The 21,019-nt window shown below is 39.9% G+C and overlaps 1 protein-coding gene across 7 annotated transcripts in view; it reads left to right on the top strand.

Annotated features, from left to right (window-relative positions):
- ADD1 (adducin 1) overlaps positions 1-21,019 on the top strand; it is a 118,179-nt gene that overhangs the window by 84,048 nt on the left and 13,112 nt on the right. For 5 of the 7 annotated variants that reach the window (XR_010561457.1, XM_065405434.1, XM_065405436.1 and 2 more), the window contains exons 11-14: positions 1,052-1,153; positions 8,316-8,405; positions 9,282-9,374; positions 18,560-18,716. Coding sequence is in view for 6 of the 7 variants with exons in the window: in XM_065405434.1 (XP_065261506.1) it covers positions 1,052-1,153; positions 8,316-8,405; positions 9,282-9,374; positions 18,560-18,716 (442 nt within the window). In the remaining variant the exon portion in view is untranslated. The remainder of the gene's footprint in view (positions 1-1,051; positions 1,154-8,315; positions 8,406-9,281; positions 9,375-18,559; positions 18,717-21,019) is intronic. The other 2 variants (XM_065405437.1, XM_065405440.1) reach the window with 1 other exon arrangement.

Raw genomic sequence — 21,019 nt, 5'->3', positions numbered from 1 at the left:
ATGCAATGACCATGTAAAACAACCTTCTGTGAAGAGCCCATGAAGCGCTTTAAGTTTGTGTTTGGGATATTTTTGTAACCTTTTGAGCTATATAAGTTATATAAAATATTCGACATCACCAAACTGTTCCCCTAGGCTGCTGTATTGATACAGCTATTTATCTGTACAGAAATAATTCTGAAAACACAGTATATTCTAATGCAGTAGTTTGTTTTAATGCAAAACTTTGGTGATGCCCACTCTTGCTTCACAGTACAAAATCATTCACTAAACCTGGTTAGTGACATCTCATTGCTTTTCACACTCCTGTCATCTTATGCTTTCAGTTTGCTTTGATGTTCGTTGAGTATCAGAGGATTGAATCAATGATTTCGCTCTCATTTTAGTATTCAAAGAGAAAATGTGAAGATGAATATGACCATACTAGGATATAAAAACACTTATCATAGTTTTATCTTAACTTTATCTGGGTCGATTTTTTTTCTGTGATTTAAAGGGACACTGTCAACTCAATTTTAGAAAAAATTACCTAATTTAAAAAAAAGTTTGACACACCCCTTTAAATAGCATATCTTGAAATGCCCTTTTCTTTAATTTTTCCTTTAAAAATAAGTATTAAGGGATCTTTGTCTCCTTTATTGCTAAGGGTCTCTTCAGCAAGTGAGAAACAAAGTACACAGGGAAAACGTTGAACCTGTCCAACTATGTGGTGCTGTCAAATGCACAGAAAAATGAAAACTGCTAATAAACTTACTTGAGTTCCAGAAATCTCTGGTGTTACATATAACAATAAGTGCAAAGGTTTGGGGGTGGAAATGATATTCTAGTTGATAGTGTCTCTGTAGACATTTATTTTAATTCCTTTTCTGATTCTGTTACCACTGAAGAAGTGTATGAGTTAAGTGCTCTTATAAATGAATAGAATGTAACCATTGATTCAGTTTTCTGCATTTATATAGAACGCATGATCAATTGTTATATAAATTTGCTGCTATTAATATTCCTTGCCATTACAGCAATTCTGACTATTGAACTGTTCTTGGCATTGCAGTGGACTAAAGAGGATGGACATAGAACTGCCACCTCTGCTGTCCCTAACCTGTTTGTTCCATTGAACACTAACCCAAAGGAGGTCCAAGAAATGAGGAACAAGGTTTGTAACTGCTGTTAAATAATTTAATTTGCCATCACTGTTGTTGAAATTGCATACTTGTAAACAGCTAATAATTTTTGTTGTAATAAGGTCTTGCAGAAATCAAAAGCATGGCTTCTGCATTGTCCTCCCCATGGTAACTAGAGGCAGAAACAGTCGCTATATATTCTTGAACTAAGCTCAGTAGTCTTTTGTCACCTGCTCCTTTTGAACCAAGGAGGGCTTTGAACTAAGTTCAAAGAGGGCATGTGATAAAAGCCCACAGGTAAGTATATTAAAAAAAAGGTGACCATACCAGAGGGTTAGATGTGGGGGGGTGGGGAGGACATGGAAAATTACAAGAGAGAAATTAGTGGGGGAATCTGCCCAACATCTTAGATGTCTTTACAGACGCTCCCCGACTTACGCAAACATTCTGTTCCAGAACACCTTGTGTAACTCGAATTTTGCGTAAGTCGGAAACGTATACCTGACCATTATGCCAAAAAACCAACAACCCTATTTCTAGCTTACGGAACTTTTTCTGTTAAGTGCAGATTTGCATAAGTCGGGTTTGCGTAACCCGGGGGGCGTCAGTACTCAAATGTAAAAAGTATGGGGAATGAACAGGAAGTATTAGTACATAAGCTAAATTATGACTTAATTGGCATCACAGGAACTTGGTGTGATAAATTTAATGACTGGAATATTGGTATAGAGGGGTATAGCTTGATCAGGAAGGACAGGCAGGGTAAAAAGGGAGGAGGGGTTGCATTATACATTATACGTCAAGAATATATAATAAGCTTGTTCTGCGGTCCAGAAGGAGGTGGGAGGCAGACAAGCTGAAAGCTTCTCGGTTAAGATAAAGGGGGTCAAAAATAGGGGTGACGTTCTGGTAGGGGTCTGCCATAGACCACCAGATCAGGAAGAGGAAGTGGATGAGGCATTTCTAGAACAGATAACAGAAATATCCAAAATACAAAACCTGGTACTAATGGGAGACTGTAACTGCCCTGACATCTGTTGGAAAAGTAACATGGCAAAAGATAAAATTTCCAGTAAGTTCTTGGAATGCTGTGGGGAACAACTTTTTGTTCCAGAACGGAATTAACCAGGGAGATAGACATTTTAGACTTGATTCTGACCAACAGGGAGGAATTGGTTGCAAATCTGAAGGTGGAAGGCAATTTGGGTGAAAGTGATCATTATATGATAGCTTTCATAGTTCTAAAGAAAGGAAGGAGTGAGAACAGCAGAATAAGGACAGGGGACTTAAAAAAAGCAGACTTTAACAAATTTAGATAAATGGTAGGTGAGGTCCCATGAGAATAAAATCTAATAGAAAAAGGAGTTCAGGAGAGCTGGCAGTTCCTCGAGACAATATCAAACGCGCAACTGCAAACTGTTCCAATGTGAAGGAAAGGTAGGAAGGATAATAAGAATCCAATATGGCTCCACCAGGAACTCTTTAATGACCTAAAAATCCAAAAAGGAATTCTACACAAAGTGGAAACATGGACAAATTGATGAGGAGTACAAAAGTATAGCACTAGCATGTAGGAACAAGATCAGAAAGGCTAAGGCACAAAATGAGGTATAACTAGAAAGGGACATAAAAAGGGTAATTAAGAGGAGGTTCTTTAAATACACTAGGAGCAAGAGAAAGATGAAACAAAGTGCATCTCTTCTACTCAGCGGGGAAGGAGAGCTAATAACTTATGACATCAAGAAAAATGAGATGTTTAATGCCTGTTTGCTTCAGTCTTTGCTAAGAAAATTAATGGTGACTAGATGCTCAGTACAGTTAATATTAAGAACAAGAGGGGGAGAAACGCAAGCCAAAATAGGGAAAGGTTAAAGAATATTTAGATAAGTTAGATGTGTTCAAGTCGATAGGACCTGATGAAATTCATCCCAGGTTACTTATGGAACTAGCTGAAGGAGTCTTGGAACCATTAGCAATTATCTTTGAGAACTTCTGGAGGATGGGTGGGTTCCCAGAGGACTGGAGAAGGGCAAACATAGTACCTATCTTTAAGAAGGGAGAAAAAGAGGCCATGGGGAATTATAAACTAAGCCTAACTTCAATACCTGGAAAGATACTGGAACAAATTATTAAATAATCAGTGTGTAAGCACCTGGAGCCAGCATTGCTCGGTGGTGGTGAAGGGGGGCCTAGGGCAGGCTCCCTACCCGGCTCCAGGGAAGTGGCAACCCCAGCTCCTAGCTCCACGTGCTGCCTCTGCTACGCCTCGCCCCAAGCCCTGGTTCTGCAGCTCCCATTGGCCGGCAACTGCGGCCAATGGGAGCCACGGGGGGCAGTGCCTGAGACAGCGGCAGCAGCACATGGAGCTAGGAGTTGAGGGAGGGGAGTTTGTCGCCCTTCCAGGGAGCCCTCCCCCCCAGATAAACTGCCCTGCACCCCCAGCCCTGGGGGGCGGGAGGGCCTGAGACTGCTGCAGCAGCGGCCAGTGCACCTGGCGTAGGGGCTGTGTGAGCTGCTCTGGCAGGTGTGCCAGCCTCTGTAGAAGTCACGGAGGTCACGGGAAGTCACGGAATCCGTGACCTCCATGACAAACTTATTACTTCTTGGCCAGCTTCTGTGTCTGCTATTAAGTTATAGGGTACGTCTACACTTACCGGAGGGTCCGGCGGCAGGCAGTCGATGTTCTGGGATCGATCCCGGAAGTGCTCGCCGTCGACGCCGGTACTCCAGCTCGGCGAGAGGAGTACGCGGCATCGACGGGGGAGCCTGCCTGCCGCGTCTGGACCCGCGGTAAGTTCGGACTAAGGTACTTCGAATTCAGCTATGTTATTAACGTAGCTGAATTTGCGTACCTTAGTCCGAAGTGGGGGCTTAGTGGGGACCAGGCCATAGAGTAGCAGCCGTGTTAGTCTGTATCCACAAGTACTCCTTTTATTAAGTTATAAAATTCCAGGCAGACTCTTTTTCAGGAGGTAGGATCCAGAATTGAGCCACATACATGATGTGGCTGTTTATTGTTAATTGTTATAGGGCCTGGGGGCCAACCAAGACCTTGAGCTAAGCAATTTACAGTCCCTGCCCTGAAGAGTTGACAATTTAAATAGACAAGACAGAAAAAGAGTAGGGGGAAATGATCAATCATCATGGTAGTGCTGTGATTTTTTGTTTTGGGGGCTTTTTAGGGATGGGATTAGCTAAATATGTATTCTAAAATGGCTTCTGCTCATAATTAAAATTCTTTGCAAAATATTTCCAAACCTTTGTCAATTTAAAATTAAAGCACAGAAATATGGATCCACGAGTCTTTGGACGTTGCTTTATAATTGGGCTGTGATTAGGCAAGGTGTGGTTCTCCCCCACTTCCCAGATCTGTTGAGCCAGATATTAACCATTTGAAAGTGGTCCTGTGGTTTGAATTCCAGTCGCTATGTGAAATTGACTTTAAATGTTACCACTGGTCTTCTTTGAGGAAGGGGTTTGGATCATCCTATTTAGCTTCCATTCTTACAAAAGTGCCAACATATGTTGGCAATCTGTTAGCAAAAATTAGTAATGGGCTAACTTGCCTCTAATTGCTGCTTCTGGTGCTGTTAGTTGATGCCACTATTGGAAAAGGGAGTTTGTGCAGGTAAAATCTTGTAAAAGGTTACTGGCATGAACACTGTTTAGTGCTAAAGGAGAGTCTGTTTAAGGTTAAGGATAGAGCTATCATCTTTGTCCCAGCAGTGTTGTGGAATGATCACTGTTTAATATGGAAAGTCCAGTGCAATTTAACTAATCCAAAAGGCATAAATCTTGAAACTGAAATCTATACATGTGAAAGGTTCAAGTAGGCAGATGTTGATACTCGTTATGGTGAGTTTCTCATGCTGATGGTACATTATTTTCTGTGTGAACATGCCTTCTTTTGAAAGCCCTGGGCTTGTTAAATGATAGTTGAACTTATCATGTAGAGTCCTTCACATACTTAGGTTTCCAGTTTTTATAATCTGCTCTTCCTGTGGGAGCTGTATGGGTTTTATTGGGTTTGGTATTTCGCAGCAATCCAGTCATCAAAAAGTTGTACTCTAAGAACAATATTAAACATTTTTGTGTAGCAACGTTTTGTTGGTCTTGTCCAAAAGAAATAATTTATGGAAAGCCTGGTTTTGGGAGCAGTATTTCAGACAGAGGTAAAGGTCAGAGGTAGACTAGATTGCATAGACAAAACTTTATTTAAGGAGTTCGAAAACCCTGACTCTTCTGAAGTATCTGCTCTGCAATGGTCCCAGTTCTACTAAATAATACAAAGAACTGTCAACACAAGGGTTAAGTAACTAGACGTGCAGTGCCAAAACAAATTATATTCTAGGTTCCTGCTTTCCACTATAAAAATATATTTGGAGAAACAGAATTGCTAATAAACTTGCAACTGACAATAGAGAGAATATGTGGAATAAGACTCATTCTTACCTTTTTGCAAAAACTGTCTCATGGAAACTGTCAACTTAAACTTGGTCTAAATTTATTTTTTTTAAATGTTTATAAAACCTAAGATCAATAGAAATGTCTCCACAGTTAAAAAGAAATTAAGTTAAAACAGTTGTTAAATTAACATTTCCACTGTGGTGCTAAAAACCTGAAAGTGAAACCAACCAAAAACAGAAATAAAACTGATTTCATGAGTTTTCATTGCCCCGGTCAAGATAAATGCAAGGAGTAAACCAAGAGTATAAATAGAGTCGTGGGAATAGGATTTTTAATATTTTCAGTTTTAATAATCTTAAGTGTTGATAGTAAGATGGATAGTCTCTTTTGTTTACAACATAACTTTAAGACGAATAGCCCTTTGTCATCCATGCAATCACAAGTGAATCCCTCTAAATGCATCCTCTTCTGCAGCTTTAGAAACAGCACTCCAAACTACTTTAGAAATGTTGCATGCTGGGTCAGCAATTATGGTTTCATTGCTCTCACAAGACATCTAAGTTCAGGAATTACTTTATTTCTATTCCCACGTTGTGGAGTGAGGAAAGAGCTTGCAGACATTGAAGACATAAAAGAGAGCATTTGTATTTAGATACACAGATGGATACTTCTTTATGCAATTAACTGATTTTTGCATTCAAAAATATCCATTTGTGCACATGCAAATGAGGGATTTTGCATTCTCGAACGAATGTACTCATTAGCATCCACTTCGAAAGTATAGCCGCCACTATCAATGTTTGGATGGTAAATTGAGGTGGTAAAGAGTATTTTTATTAAATAATCAATTTGTATGTATCTAGAGGATAGTAGAATTCTAGTATTAGCCACATGGAATTGTCAAGAACAAATCATGCCAAACCAATCTAATTTCCATCTTTGACAGGGTTACTAACCTAGTGGATGGGGGAAAGCTATAGATATGATGTATCTTGATTTTAGTAATGCTTTTGACATAATCCCACAACGTTCTCATAAGCAAATTTGGGAAATGTGGTCTAGATTAAATTACTATCAGGTAAGTACAAAACTGCTTGAAAGATCAAAGAGTAGTTATCAAAGGTTTGCTGTCAAACAGGTGGGGAAAAATCTCTAGTGGGATCCAGCAAGGGTCTGTTCTGGGTCTGGTACTAGTCAATATTTCCATTAATGACTTGAAAAGTGGAGTGGAGAGTGTGCTTACAGAATTTGTAGATAACACCAAACTGGGATTGGTCGCAAGCACTTTGGAAGACAGGATCAAAATTCAAAACAACCTTGACAAATTTTAGAACTGGTCTGAAATCAACAAGATGAAATTCAGTGAAGACCAGTATAAAGTACTACATCTGGGAAGGAAAAATGAAATTCACAACTACAAACGGGAAAGAACTGGCTAGGTATTAGTACATCAGAAAAGGATCTGGGGATGATAGTAGATCAGAAATTGAATGAGTCAATGTGATGCAGTTGTGAAAAAGGCTAATATCAATCTGGGGTATTAATATTAACAGGAATGTTGTATATAAGACACAGAAGGTAATTGTCCCAGTCTACTCAGCCTTGGCGAAGCCTCAGCCAGAGTAGTGTGTCCACTTCTGGGCACCACGCTTTAGGAAAGATGTGGATAAATTGGAGAGAGTGCAGAGGAGAGCAACAAAAATGATGGAAAGGTTTAGAAAACCTGACATACGAGGAAATGTTTAGTCTTGAGAAAAGAAGATTGAGGAGGGACCTGATAACACTCTTCCAATGTGTTACTCACCGTTATAAAGAGGATGGTGATCGGTTGTCCTCCATGTCCACTGAATATAGGACTAGATGTAATGGGCTTAATTTGCAGCAAGGGAGATTTAGGTTTTTTATATATGATTAAATGTGCGCGTGCACACATACTTTCTAGCTACAAAGGTTAGTTAAGCCCTGGTATAGGCTTCCAAGTGAGGTTGTGCATTCCCTGTCACTGGAGGGTTTTAAGAACAGATTAGACAAACACCAGTCAGGGGATGGTCAAGGTTTACTTGGTGCTGCCTCAGCTGGACAAGATGACCTCTCAAGGTCCCTTCTGGCCCTACATTTCTATTATTCTACTTTAGTAACACTTCCTGTTGGTTTTGGAATTACACTTCTACCCCGCTATAACGCTGTCCTCAGGAGCCAAAAAATCTTAAGCGTTATAGGTGAAACCGCGTTATATCGAACTTGCTTTGATCTGCTGGAGTGCGCAGCCCTGCCCCCCGGAGCACTGCTTTACCGCGTTATATCCGAATTCATGTTATAGTGGGTCCCGTTATATCGGGGTAGAGGTGTACTCTCTGTGGGAGTGTGGTTATGGAATGTGTGGACACTAAAAGGTTGAACATGGTAAAAGACTGATCCGGAATGCTCTGATGCCCTTCTGAACTGTCTTTCTCTACTACCTGATCAGTCTACTTTTACCATGTAAAAGGAAGGCAAATGCATGCTGTGGTACCTAGATACCAAACTGATTGGCATGTAAGAAATAATCTATATCAATAGAATCCTGGGGGTACATCTTCAGCTAGTGTAAATTGTCACAGCTCCATTGACATCTGTGGAGCTATGATAATTTATACCAACTCAGGATCTGTCCCTAAAACCGAGCCAAAAAAGGGTGGGTTTTTTGTTTTGTTTTCTCTCTCTCTCCCTCCCCCCTCCCCCCCACTGAGTGGATAAAACGGGTTTGTCTACTGTTCACATGTATTTATCCTGCTGTTTTCTTCACAGATCCGGGAGCAAAACTTACAGGATATTAAAACCGCTGGTCCTCAGTCACAGGTTCTTTGTGGGGTAGTAGTGGACAGGAGTCTTGTACAGGTGAGAACACAGAGTGCCATAAAATATAATCTTAAAGTTAATGTCTGGTGTCCTCTACTGTCACCTAATATGTCACTATAACATTATTCTTTAATTGGCAGAGAGTAACTGTTTATAAGGTAAGTGTTAGAGATAACACACCATTGTCTTTGTGAGAGTGCTCAGGGTCAGAAATGTAAGAGGCTTTAGTAGTGCAGCTGAAGCATGTCTGTGAGGCATGCTCCTTGATTTATTGCTGAACGTAGTGCATGAAAATTTGAAAAGGCTATTTAGATGGGTTCGAATCCTGCTCAAAACTAGTCAGGCTTTGTGACAACTTGGATATTTTTCAAGTTAATGTACTTTTAAAATATAAGATATTGGAAACAGCAGAGTCAGTTTTGTGTAATAGTGTGTATTGAATATATTCTGATAACTTGACAATGTATTTGGAGATCAATTAAAAAAGAAAAAACGATTGGTATTGTGCATCAACAATAAAATCATTAAGCTAAAAATACTGTCTTTGGTGCACTAAGTAAATAGACTTTTTTGAATTGTTCAAAATAAGAGTTTAAAGTGCTCACTGTACAGTTACTCAGTGAAGTGCACACTCTAATGACTTAAAAACTTACATCTCAGTAAATGTGAGTAATATAATTGGCAGCAGATAAGTATTTTCTGATGCACTTTATGAAGTTTGACTAGTCATATCATGAACATAGCATTTTTCAGTCTGGGTGTGATATTAGTGTGCATGTCAGTTCATTATCATTGCTGTTTTATCTACCACTTACTGTTTCTCTGCATGTTTATAACTAGTGTCACATAATGCTCATGGTTGATGTGTTAAAGCCTGGGCTTGGTTTGCTCTGTTTACTCAATTTACTGTTGCAGGATGCTCCCCTCTCAGACTGTACGGAAACTATTGAAGGGCTCGATCTCACAGAGCAGGCCTTTAGTCCCGCTAAATCTCTCTCTGTTAGAAAGGTACTTACTGCCCTGTCATACTGCTCTAAATACTGTTGTTCACCCTTCACTTCTACCTCTCCCTACTCTGCCCTGTTACCTGTAATAGCTAAAGAGTTGGCTTTAATAGAAAGACTAGATTAGGGGTGGCCAACCTGAGCCTGAGAGAGAGCCAGAATTTACCAATGTACGTTGCCAAAGAGCCACAGTAATACATCAGCAGCCCCCCCATCAGCTCTCCCCTCCCACGCTCCCAGCGCCTCCCACCCACCGGCAGCCCCACCGATCAGCGCCTCCCCCTCCTTCCCCGCACCTCCCGATCAGTTATTTCGTGGCGTGCAGGAGGCTCAGGGGAGGAAGGGGGAGGAGCGAGGGCATGACAGGCTCAGGGGAGGGGGCAGGAAGGGGTGGAGTGGGGCAGGGCCAGGGGTTGAGCAGTGAGCACCCCCCGGCACATTGGAAAGTTGGCGCCTGTAGCTCCAGCCCCGGAGTCGGTGCCTCTACAAGGAGCCGCATATTAACTTCTGAAGAGCTGCATATGGCTCTGGAGCCACAGGTTGGCCACCCCCAAACTAGATGGATGTACAAATTATGTATGTGCCATTCTGCACGCAGTTAAATTACCCTTTTAAAGTACCTCTTAAAGATGTTGTTTCTTTTTATATATTCCAACTGGTGAATAACATGAAACTGTGTGTGAAGTTACGGGGCTCATCAGGAGTTCTGCATGTGGTGTTTGGTTTGTGCATGTCATTGGTGTTCAATAATCCTAATTTGAGATCCATTTTGAGCTAGCCTAGCCTCCGCCCGATTGCGTCACTGTAATTCCAAAGATAACCACAGGTCTAAGGTTTACCAAGCTGACTTTAAAAAAAAACCAAACCAAAAAAAAAAAAACCCCTTCTGATTTTAAGGCTCCTATGCTGCAAGGATGCCGGATGCCTCCTTCTATATTCCTGTAATAGGAGCTGAGATGCAGGAGCTGCTCAGCACTCCACAGGGCTGAGTCCTAAATATACTAATTCTCAAATGGTTAATGAATAAACAATATCTATGGCATTTTATGCAGTATAATTAAGGCAGAAGATAAATCTAAAATGTGTTTTGGGTTTGCTTGGGAGGCTAAGTAAAATTGGAGTAATTTCCACAATGTAAATTCTTCAGTCTGCCCTTTGATGGGAGTTCAATATGAAACTTCACCAAGTAGATGTGTATCACTCCCTTTCTTCTCTGTCCCTCACCTCCTCCATCAAATTCTCAAATCAACTGGAAGCTAAATAAATTGTGCCTCAAAGCTCCTTTCTCCATCACCATGTTTATCCTGTCAAGAAGTGAGACCAATTTGAAATGTATAGTTGTTGCAAGTCCTGTGATTTATTTTTTTTTAACATGCCATCTGTGATCAGCCAATCTGTATTGTACATACATCATATACCATATTATTGTGAGCGTGGTAAACGCTGGTTTTCAGGCCAAATCTCATGTTCTTGTCAAAAGGTAGCCATATTCTAAAGAGAAGGGTAATTAATTATTCTTTACAGCTTTAAGGCTAGAAAATATAAACCCAAAAGCAAACACTTCAAAAGCCTTCACTTTTCTATCTTCTCTGCTCAGTTATCATAATTTCAGCAGGGGGATTGGTGGTTTTAAATAATGTGTCATCACAATATACAGTAATTTTTACCAGTGAAATGCAAGCTTTCATTTCAGTTCTTATAAAGTGTTTGAATAATTGCAGTACTCTTGTAATGGAAGTATTCACAAGTAGTTTACAAGGATTTTAAAGGTAGCAGAGGCCAGAAGTATGGGCAAAAGTATGTAATATGTTTTTAACAGTATATAATGTCAGGGCAAACCATCCAAATGAAGTGTTTTTTCCCCTCTTATTGGTGTTATTAAAATCCTAGGTTACCAGTGAAATGATGTAAATTATCTGTCTTGACACATAGAGTAGTAGTTACCTACCTACCTAATTATCTTTGTATGAAATGAGAATTGGGAATTTGGGACAGGAATATTTTGAAGAGTGAGGAATTATTGTATTGTAAAAAATGGCATTGATGGGTAAGCAAATGATGCAGGTAGATTGTGCTGAAAATCCAAACACAAATTATATATTTTCCCTTCCATTTAAGATTTTTCAGAGCAAAAAAAAAAAAACCTATAGGAAATATAATGCACAACCAATCAAACTTTTTAAAATCAATTGTATTGTTAGGATTCTATAAAGCACTAGAGATTCTTCTGTTGTCAATTTCTTAGAAATTTGCACTCAAATAAAGTAATAGGAAGAAATTGCTATCTGAATAGGATTTTAAAAAAATAAATATTCAATTAACATTGGGATATACATGAATTAGTAACACATTCGTTTAAGAGAAAAAATTCCTATGTTACATACAAAATATGTATATAATCATTTGAGTCCAGTCTTGCCTAGAGCTGCACCGATAAATTATCAATTTTGCCTCGTCAAATGCTTTGATGCTCTCAGAAATTCTGGCCATGTTTCACCACAAGGTCCTTATACATCACATAATTGTAATCACATTGTGAACCATATTAACTAAGTTTCTGCTGCAATCCTAACCAAATAGGGAATTTGGGTGGGTTTTTTTCATTGACATTCTGTGATGTAATAAAATTAACAAGATACGGGCCATTTCCCTATTCTTGAAATGGAGTAGCTATTCATGTCTCTTCCTAAAAACTGCTCCATAGGTTTGCTTTTGCTGAGTAAGTTCTATGTTCTGCCCTATGAGTGGCTCCATTTCAGTGGTGATCTCTGGCTGCTAAACACCTTGAGACCTGGTCCTTTCAGATAAAAAGCACTATATAAGCACAAGATGTTAATGTGAATTATTAACTGCCTAAACTTTTTAATGAGTCGGTTATCTGTTAGCAAGACAAAGTGGGTGAGGTAATAGAGAGACAAGCTTTCAAGCTATCAGTTATCTATTGTATTTCATGCGCTTCATAAAGGGAAGAAAGATGCTCATATTAGGTGCCAGTACTGTTCATGTTTACCCCTAAGATTAAGATGTGTTCTCAATTTACATTTATGAAAGCAAAATACAGCAGAAAGCTTACAAAGGGAGTTCTTTTTGACCAGAATTTCCATATAGGAAATGTATAGCATTATCCAGAGTTGGACATTTCTCTTATTCACCTTCTGTGTGGGAGAAACTTACCCCTTAAACTTCTCAAGGGTGGAAAGAAATTGCATTAATGGCTACCAGTCTCGCCCATTGCTCTTCTGTTGTTAAAATCGTAAAGAAAGCAGTCCTAATGTACAAGTCAGTCACATGTAGAGTCAGACAACCTTCAAATAGTCTATTATAGTTTAAAATAATATTAAAATCAGATAATGGTCCAAATGAAGTCATAGGAACATCAGCTTCTTCTATATCATCATATCAAGAGAGCTCTTCCTTAAGGTCCTCTCTCATTATAGATGAAGACACAATAAATTACTGGATTCCGAGTTGATGTATAATCTCAAATATTTTGTGCCATCTAATCTTTTTTAAAACTATGTTATAGAAAACAAAGGTAAGATTTTTTTTAAATTGGGGATCACATACCTGGTTTAGTGAAAGAACTCTGACTTTCTTCTGAAACATCAAAAACTTAGAGATGAAATGGGGTGTACCCTTCCTCTTGAATGTGCTGTTTATTAAAGTGTGTCCAGAATGAAGCAATTAGTAGCATATCTTCAATAATTTCAAGTCATTTGCGGTTTCTAATATGGCTACTATTATCAGTTTGGAAAGTCTGCTTCCTACTCTGAATTCAAGATAGTTTCATACTTGCATGTTTTAGAGACCTCATGAAGATTTTTATAAATTCCTGCCTTTGCATTGCAACCATATCTTTGGTCCTGATAATGCAAGTCTCCACCTAATCTAATTATTTACCAAAAACTTCCATTTTTTGTTTCATAATACCCATAGTAATTCAAATCACATGTGTTTAAATGGACACACTTTGCACTATTCTTTTTTGGAGGAGGAAAGCAAAGTAACTCTTGATCGAGTCAGCAGTACTGTCCTGCTTCCAGTGGCCATTCTTTAATTGTGGTGCATTTCATGCTGCGATCATCCAGGATTTTAATGCAGCAGGAGGCTCTGGTGGAGATTTAGACCTTTGTGAAATTTCTGTTTGTTTCTCTTCCAACTCCAATGAAGAGCTTTAGTGCTTGATGGGACAGAGCATCAGGCCTCTTACATGGGGATCTTCAGTCCCTTCCTACAGGCTCTTACCAAGAACACCTTTTGTGTCAGGTAAACAGGGAGTGAAATCAGACACAAACCTCCAAATGGCAAGAGCTCCCTCTACAATGCACCCAGTCTATATCTGTCTCAAGGAACAAGCGTTTCTTGAGGTCCACGTGATATCATCAGATCATGGAAGTTTAAAGATGTAAAAGCTCATCAAGTCCTTCATGGATCCTACTGCTCTCCTCCCCACCAGTCCATGTTGTTTATTTTTAGTGATGTCTCTAATGTTAATGTCTATCATGAGGCTTCCTCGCCTTCCACTGGGAGACTGTTCTACGGCCTAATCCATTGGAATATTTCTTGATAAGCCTAATAAAATGTCCTTTCCTTAACTTTACCCCATCACTGCTAGTTATTTATCCCCTTTTGCTACGGTAAGCAATTCCTCTTTTCTTTGATTTTACATCCTTTAGATGATTCACATTCCCAGTCCCCTAAATTATTTATCCAACCCTTTTACTTTTGTCTTTCCTTACACAGGAAGTCAATCTTTTCAACCCCCCTAATTACTTACATTGCTCCTCTCTGAATTGCCTCCAGTTTTACATCTCTCTGGTATTGTCCAGACTGGTTGCAGTATTCCAGGTGTGGTTTCAGCAGAGCATGACTATCACCTTTCTGCTCTGTGACATCATGCCTTTGCTTATGCAGCCCAAAACCTCATATCATATTTCTTTTGTTTTCTGCTATAGCCTGTGGTCTCTTTCAGCATTACTTGTCTCCAGGGGACAGATCTTCAGCTGGTGTCAATTGTTGTAGCTCCATTGAAGTCAAGGTGTTTCCCTTCAGACTGAATATCTGTGTATTAGATTATTTTCCCACAGAAATATTAACTTGCATTTTTTTAGGATGACAAATCTCTCTCCATTTCCTGCCCAAATTTCCAAGTCCCTTTGTGTTATTTCCCTGGCCTCTCTGTTTTACTTGCTAGATGATGAATGTCATGAACTAGATGTGCTTGTTTTACCCTCTTTTCCCGGTAATGAATAAAGATGTCCTCCAAAATAAGACCAAACAAAATACTGATCCATTAGTCACCCCACTCCAAACTGAATGCCTTGCTGTTTTTTGCTACCATTTGCTTACAGTACTTTAGTCAACTTTCAATTAATGTGACAGTGCTCATATCAAATCAGTGTGAATTACAAGTAAGGGTCAGAGACACATAATCAAACTCTTCAGTGAAATCAACATGCATTACATCTATTGCATTCCCTTTGTCTGCTAATTTTGTAATCCTATAAAAAACCACAAGCTTTGCCTGGCATGATTTCCTACTTTGTAAGACCACACAACTTATTGCTAATGGTTCAGTTATTCACTACATGTTTAGTTTGTAATCTTTTTATTAGACGAATCCAAAGTAGTTTTGGGCATTGATTGTTTTCCCCCCGCCCATCTTTTTTAGTGAAGTTATAAGACTTGGGAGCTCCAAAACTCTGTTTAAAAAAAAAATGATGTCATGGCTCGTATGAAATGCTATTAAATTGCTTTTTGTGGTGTTCTGTTGTAGCCTTTAGATGCCAAACTAGTGCAAAAGATGTCAAACTACATCAAATTTGAGGCCATCTGATGTTAAAGCAGCTGATATCTTGTGGAAAACTTTAAAAACATCCTTTTTAGATAGAATTATGCTATGTATGTATTCTGCAACTGGGAAAAGGGTTGTTCTTATTTTACTGGCGACAATAAGACAGCTTCTTAGTTTCCTTGAAAGTTCATCTCCTGCTGTTTGTTCCCCACCAAAGGTTATAATCCTCTATCAAAGTCACTTCCAAAAAAATCAGTTGTGATGCTTGTAAATAGAGGTTTATGGATTCAGATGCAGCCAGAGCTCATTAGTTTTTAAAAACTAATATCCTGTTTTCATGCAGATATCTCTAGTGTTATATTACAAAGAAATACACATAATTAGAAAGCTTTAAAATCTGCGTTTTCTTGAAATTTTAAGGGAAAATTTACTCAGATTGTCCATTAAAACTCTGAAGCAACTTTTCTACATACTGTACTAGAAAATTCATATAGTCCCTGATCAGCAATGACAACATTAATTTCACTTGGTTTTATTTTTCACATGGACATTTTTTCTCTAATATAAAGCTACAAATTGAATTTTGTGATGCTAGTCTTTCCTTTTTAATGGACTTTTCTACTTTCTCCATTTGGAGGGGAAAGGGCCAAGAATATATTTCTATTAAAAGGTTTCCAGGGGTTTTTTTTAGAATGAATTGTCTGCAGGAGGACTTGCTTGCCAAAATCTGTTAAGGCAGTTTGTGAAGGATCTTAGTGGGTATTTCTTTCATAATAAGTGTTTCATTTGGGCCAGAGTGAGGAGGCTATGTATGCTTCTCCAGGCTTTTCAGGAGTGAGTGTACACAAAGTTTGAGACATTACATTGGGCCAGCATGCAGTTTAACTACTAAATCGAGTTAGGAAAATCAGATTCTACTGAGCATTGGGTAACTGGATGACCAGGAAAGAGGACACTTGATGTGTCTCTAAACACTAGAATTTTTAGTTTGTAATAAGTTCCTGAAGAGTGTGCTTTCATTAATCTGAAAATAAAAAATCTTTGATTTTAACCACTACAAATCTACATTAACACAAGAGAAAGGGCTCATTCAAATGGTTTTGAGGGCTCTTCACTTTAAGTGCCAGGTGTCATCTTACTTCCTGTTGCTACCCTTTGATGATGAAGCTGTATTTCTGTGGCAAACTTACATTAATTCAAATGGGATAAAATTTTGAAATAATTTCAGTTTAGTTTTAGATCAGGACAACAGCAACAACTTTCCTACACGTAGCCTGGGCACCACCTTGCTGCTAATGTTGGCTGCTTGAGCTGGGTGAAGACTTTGACATTTAGCTACTTTATGCCCCCTGTGCAGGTGTCTGGAACTTTTCTGACGTGTTTTGACACCTGTATATCTGTGCTTCTCTATCTCTGGTGGCTCATCCTCTACCGAGAGCTTCCTTCTGTTCCTTAACACAGTCTGGCTGAAGTCTTCTCCCCATCAGCTCCTTCTGTCCAGAACAATATTTCCCTGTCTCAGCTATGCCATCTTTTTTAAAATTTGCAGCAAAAACCTTTTTTGCCTGTAGCTCTTAATTTCAATCTGGTTCTACTAATCATTTCCACTCTCTACACTTTACTTATATTTAGACTTTTGATTATTAATACAAATAACAATTCAACATGAAAAAAAGTTAGAGAAACAATCCAGCATTTACAGCCACTCATACACTATACTTAATATCTTGCAGAATCTGATGACCATCTCACATGGAATGCAGCTGTAATGTACCACTTCAGTGCTTTCTGGATCACATGTGTACTCTTGTGAGGAATCTCTGATCATACGTAAGGCATCTCGATTTATTCACAGGTAGTAAAAGTCATGGACAGGTCACAGGCAATAAACAAAAATTCACAGCTTGTGATCTGTCCATGACTTATACTAAAAATACCTGTGATTAAATCTTGGGAGGAGGTAAGGGGGCCACTGCTGGGGAGGGTGGCATCTGCGGCCAGTGGCACCAGCTCTTAGGGGCTGCGGATTGCGGCTGCTCTGGCTGGCCAGGGACTGCTGCCTGGGGCCGCAGACTGCGGCTCCTCCGGCCGCCCGGAGACCGCTGCTGGGACCCCCAGAGCAGCGACTGGTTTGGCTGTCCCCAGGGCCACTCCAGCAGCGGCTGGTGTGGCTGTCCCGGGAGTCACCTGAGCAGCTGTCCCCAGAACCAGCTGATTGGGTGGTCCCGGGGGTCAGCCACACTGGCCCCTGCGGAGGTTGCGGAAAGTCTCGGAATCCGTGACTTCCACGATCTCCGTGACCGACACGGAGCCCATATCATACGGAAGCACTTAGGGCAAAGGCAGTTAATACATCACACACCCCTAACTAAAATAATCTTGAGGATCAGAGAATAATTTGTAGATATCTGTGCTGATAAGGGGTTCAGATCGGGCATCAGAGTAACTTTTAAACTAATGCTGTACATCAGACCAATTAACAGAGAAACTCTTAAACAGACAAATGACCTGAAAGGTCTGATCCATAACAGACAGCCCAGGGAAGCATCTTCCATCTTTAAGGCAATATGAAGCCATTAGCTTCAATCCCCAGAAGGTGATAAGAAAACCTGCCATTAGTGGAGAGAGAGAACCTCTTCCCTGTACATCAGCATGTTCTGTTCTTGTCCTTTGGACACAGAATGTTAGCAGTGCTAAATATAATACTTAACTACATATAATGTTTTGGATCCAGTTTGTATGGAAGACACTATCTGAAACAGACATGGTAAAGTCTTTTTTTAAACTGTATTATTAAGCGTTTTAATATAGTAAACAGATAAACACTTAATCTCGTGTACGTATAATAAACAATTTAACATCTGTTAGATATTATATAGCTGCTGGAAATTGCTTTTCCTCTGAGCATTGAGGGTTTATAAATATTGAACCTGATCCTGTGAGTGTTCTGTGTGATAATCCCAGGGATTTCTACTGGACTCCTGCACACAGAGCACTGACAGAATCGGGTCACAATATTCTATTTTCCCTATGGAAATAAGGAAACTTGCTACTTTCCTGACAGCAAATGTATTCCAATAAAGTCTGTTTGGCTGCTACTATTTGATATGGTGCTCAATAGTGGATGTGCCCTGGTAAAAACAGTGATGTATGTAGCCACTTACTCATGAGGGCTGTTTTTTCTTTAATGTAAAATATCCTGTAAATTAAAGATTTTAAAGATTCCAAAATTGGGACTGTTGCTTATTTAACCTACGAAAATATATTCGTGTTTTTTCAGATTAATTTTTAATCAAACTTTTATTTTGTTTTGGCTGCTTGTAGCCTCAGCCATTGTCAGAATTCTGTGAATTATTGTTTAGTGGCACACACATCTTAATTGTTTCTTTTGCCAGGGAGAACTGGTGACTGCATCGAAGGCAATCATTGAGAAGGAATATCAGCCACGAGTTATAGTGAGCACAGCAGGACCAAACCCCTTCAATAAACTCACTGATCGAGAACTGGAAGAGTATCGCAAAGAAGTGGAAAGGAAGCAGAAAGGTTCTGAAGGTTGGTTTGGTTTTAATCTGTAACCATGTACATTGCTTTCATATACATCAAGGCTATGGCCTAGCTGATATGAGCATAGGACTGGGAACCAGGATCTTCTGCATTCTTAATCCTAGCTCTGATAATGATTCCTTTTGTGGGCGCAGGCCAGTTACTTAACCTCTTGTTTCAATTTTTACAACTGTAAATTGGGGACAATATTTGCAAAGCAATTTGGAGATAAAAACCGCCATTGAAATGCTAAGCAATATTAGGTCAAAGTCTTGGTTCTTAATCAAACAAAACTTCACTGGAGTCAAAAGGGAATTGTGATTAATTACCATCCACAGAATTTGGCCAGTTTTTGTTGTCACTTAAAGTTTCATATGGAAGTTTGAGACTTCATTCAGACAGACCTTTTATTGAACTTGGTATACTACAGATTGTTCAGTATTGTTTCATTTTAATAGGATAGCCCAGTGAGTAAAAATCTGACATTGCTTTTAGGCAACAGGAGTGAAATTTTCTTACTCATTGTTGCACATTGTAGATCTGGTAAGTATTTTGAGCTGGGAAAATGCAGATAAAAAATTACCAGTTGGTGCTTTGAAAAGGAATCACAAGGTAAGAAGAGACATGATATGGGCACATCTCAGAATTCTCCCCAGGAACCACTAACCTATCAGAAAATGTAGTGAGAGCATCACGCTGCAATAAAGGAGAATTCACCACAGCATTTGAAGAATCTCTTCTATGTGATTATCATATTAAGTTTTACAGTGTAGCGCCTATGATACATCCACTAAGCAGATGGTATTGTTTACACTGGAATATTGGTGGCACAGTTTTACCAGTCTTTACAAGAGTCTGGTCCAGTGGGTAGGGCACTGGACTGGGACTAAGGATGTGGTTCTATTCCTGGCTTAGACTCTGCTGCATGACCTTGGGCAAGTCATGTCCCCTTTCTGTGCCTCTGATTCCCCGCTAAACCTTTGACTGTCTTGTCTATTTAGATTATAAATCCTTTAGGGCATGTGTTTTCACAGCACCTAGCATATTGGGACCCCAGTCTCAGGGCCTCTAGGCAGCATAGGTGCCGACTTCCCCTCTACTCGGGGGGTGCTCGACTCCCCCCAGGCCCCACCCCCACTCCACCCCTTCCGCCAAGCCCCCGCCTCTTTCCGCCCCCACCCCTGAGCGCGCCCCGTCCCCGCTCCTCCCCCTTCCTCCCGGATTTTGGGTGCATGCTGCGAAACAGCTGTTCAGAAGGCGCTGGGAGGGAGGGGGAGGAGTGATCAGCGGGGCCGCTGGTGGGGGAGAGGCGCTGGGGGGGAGATGGGGGAGCTTGGCTGCTGGCGGATGCTGAGCACCTGCTAATTTTTCTCCGTGGGTGCTCCAGCCCTTGAGTACCCGCGGATCGGCGCCTATGCTAGGCATTATTGTAATATAAATAATAACTTACAGGGCAATGTACTAATTGCATTTCCTCTAAAAACTGTATGGTGATTCGTCCCTTATTAGTGTGTGTTGCTCTTGCTGTACCTTCTGATATCTTGACATAGAGAGAGTCACAAATTCTGCCTTTTTCATGTGTAACTTTCTCTGTACAGGGATTAAAGCATTTTGTGGGACTGAGCTGTTACGTTACTGTGTCTATGTAATTGCATACCCCTTTATTTTCTCTGTAACATTGCTACATCCTACATAGATAAGCTATCAAAATATGGAGAGACTGTGGTATTGAGACAGAAACCAGCTGGGAAGCCAAATGTTTTACTTAAAAGTCAGAGCTACAGGGAGCAAAATTCTTCTGGAAAAAAACCTCTGGAGTTGCAAAGCAGGTCAAAAACCTTTCAAGGAGCAGTGAAAGAAGCAGATCTGATGATTTTGCAGATTCATGAAGGATCAACGCTATCTAAATCTTTAGATAATTCTGAGTTCTCTGCTGCACAAGTTTCTTGTCAGACCATGCAGCAAATCATCACAAATCTTAATCAGGAGGAGCCAGATGAGCAGAAGTCTCCACACAAGGAATTTCACACAGCAGTCATCAAAGCATTAAGCTCCAATCCTGACCTTTTGGCTGAGGCCTCAGGTACTAATGAATATGGTACCACTGAGTTTTCAATCAAGGGGAAGCCATCTCTTGCTTAATCTGCACTTACAGAGTCTCTGCTATCTCTGGACATCTTTCGTTGGCTTGGCTTATTACCTGTGGGGCTGATTTAATTTAATTGGTGGATTTTTCTCTTGTCTGGGTGAACTGTGTAGAACAGTGCTCTGGTACTGAGGAAATCTCTGTTCTAAATATTAAGGTGGCTTTT

The sequence above is a fragment of the Emys orbicularis genome, chromosome 5 (assembly GCF_028017835.1).
Source record: "Emys orbicularis isolate rEmyOrb1 chromosome 5, rEmyOrb1.hap1, whole genome shotgun sequence".
Classification (NCBI taxonomy): Eukaryota; Metazoa; Chordata; order Testudines; family Emydidae; genus Emys; species Emys orbicularis.
This window is presented reverse-complemented; position numbering and strand designations above follow the sequence as displayed.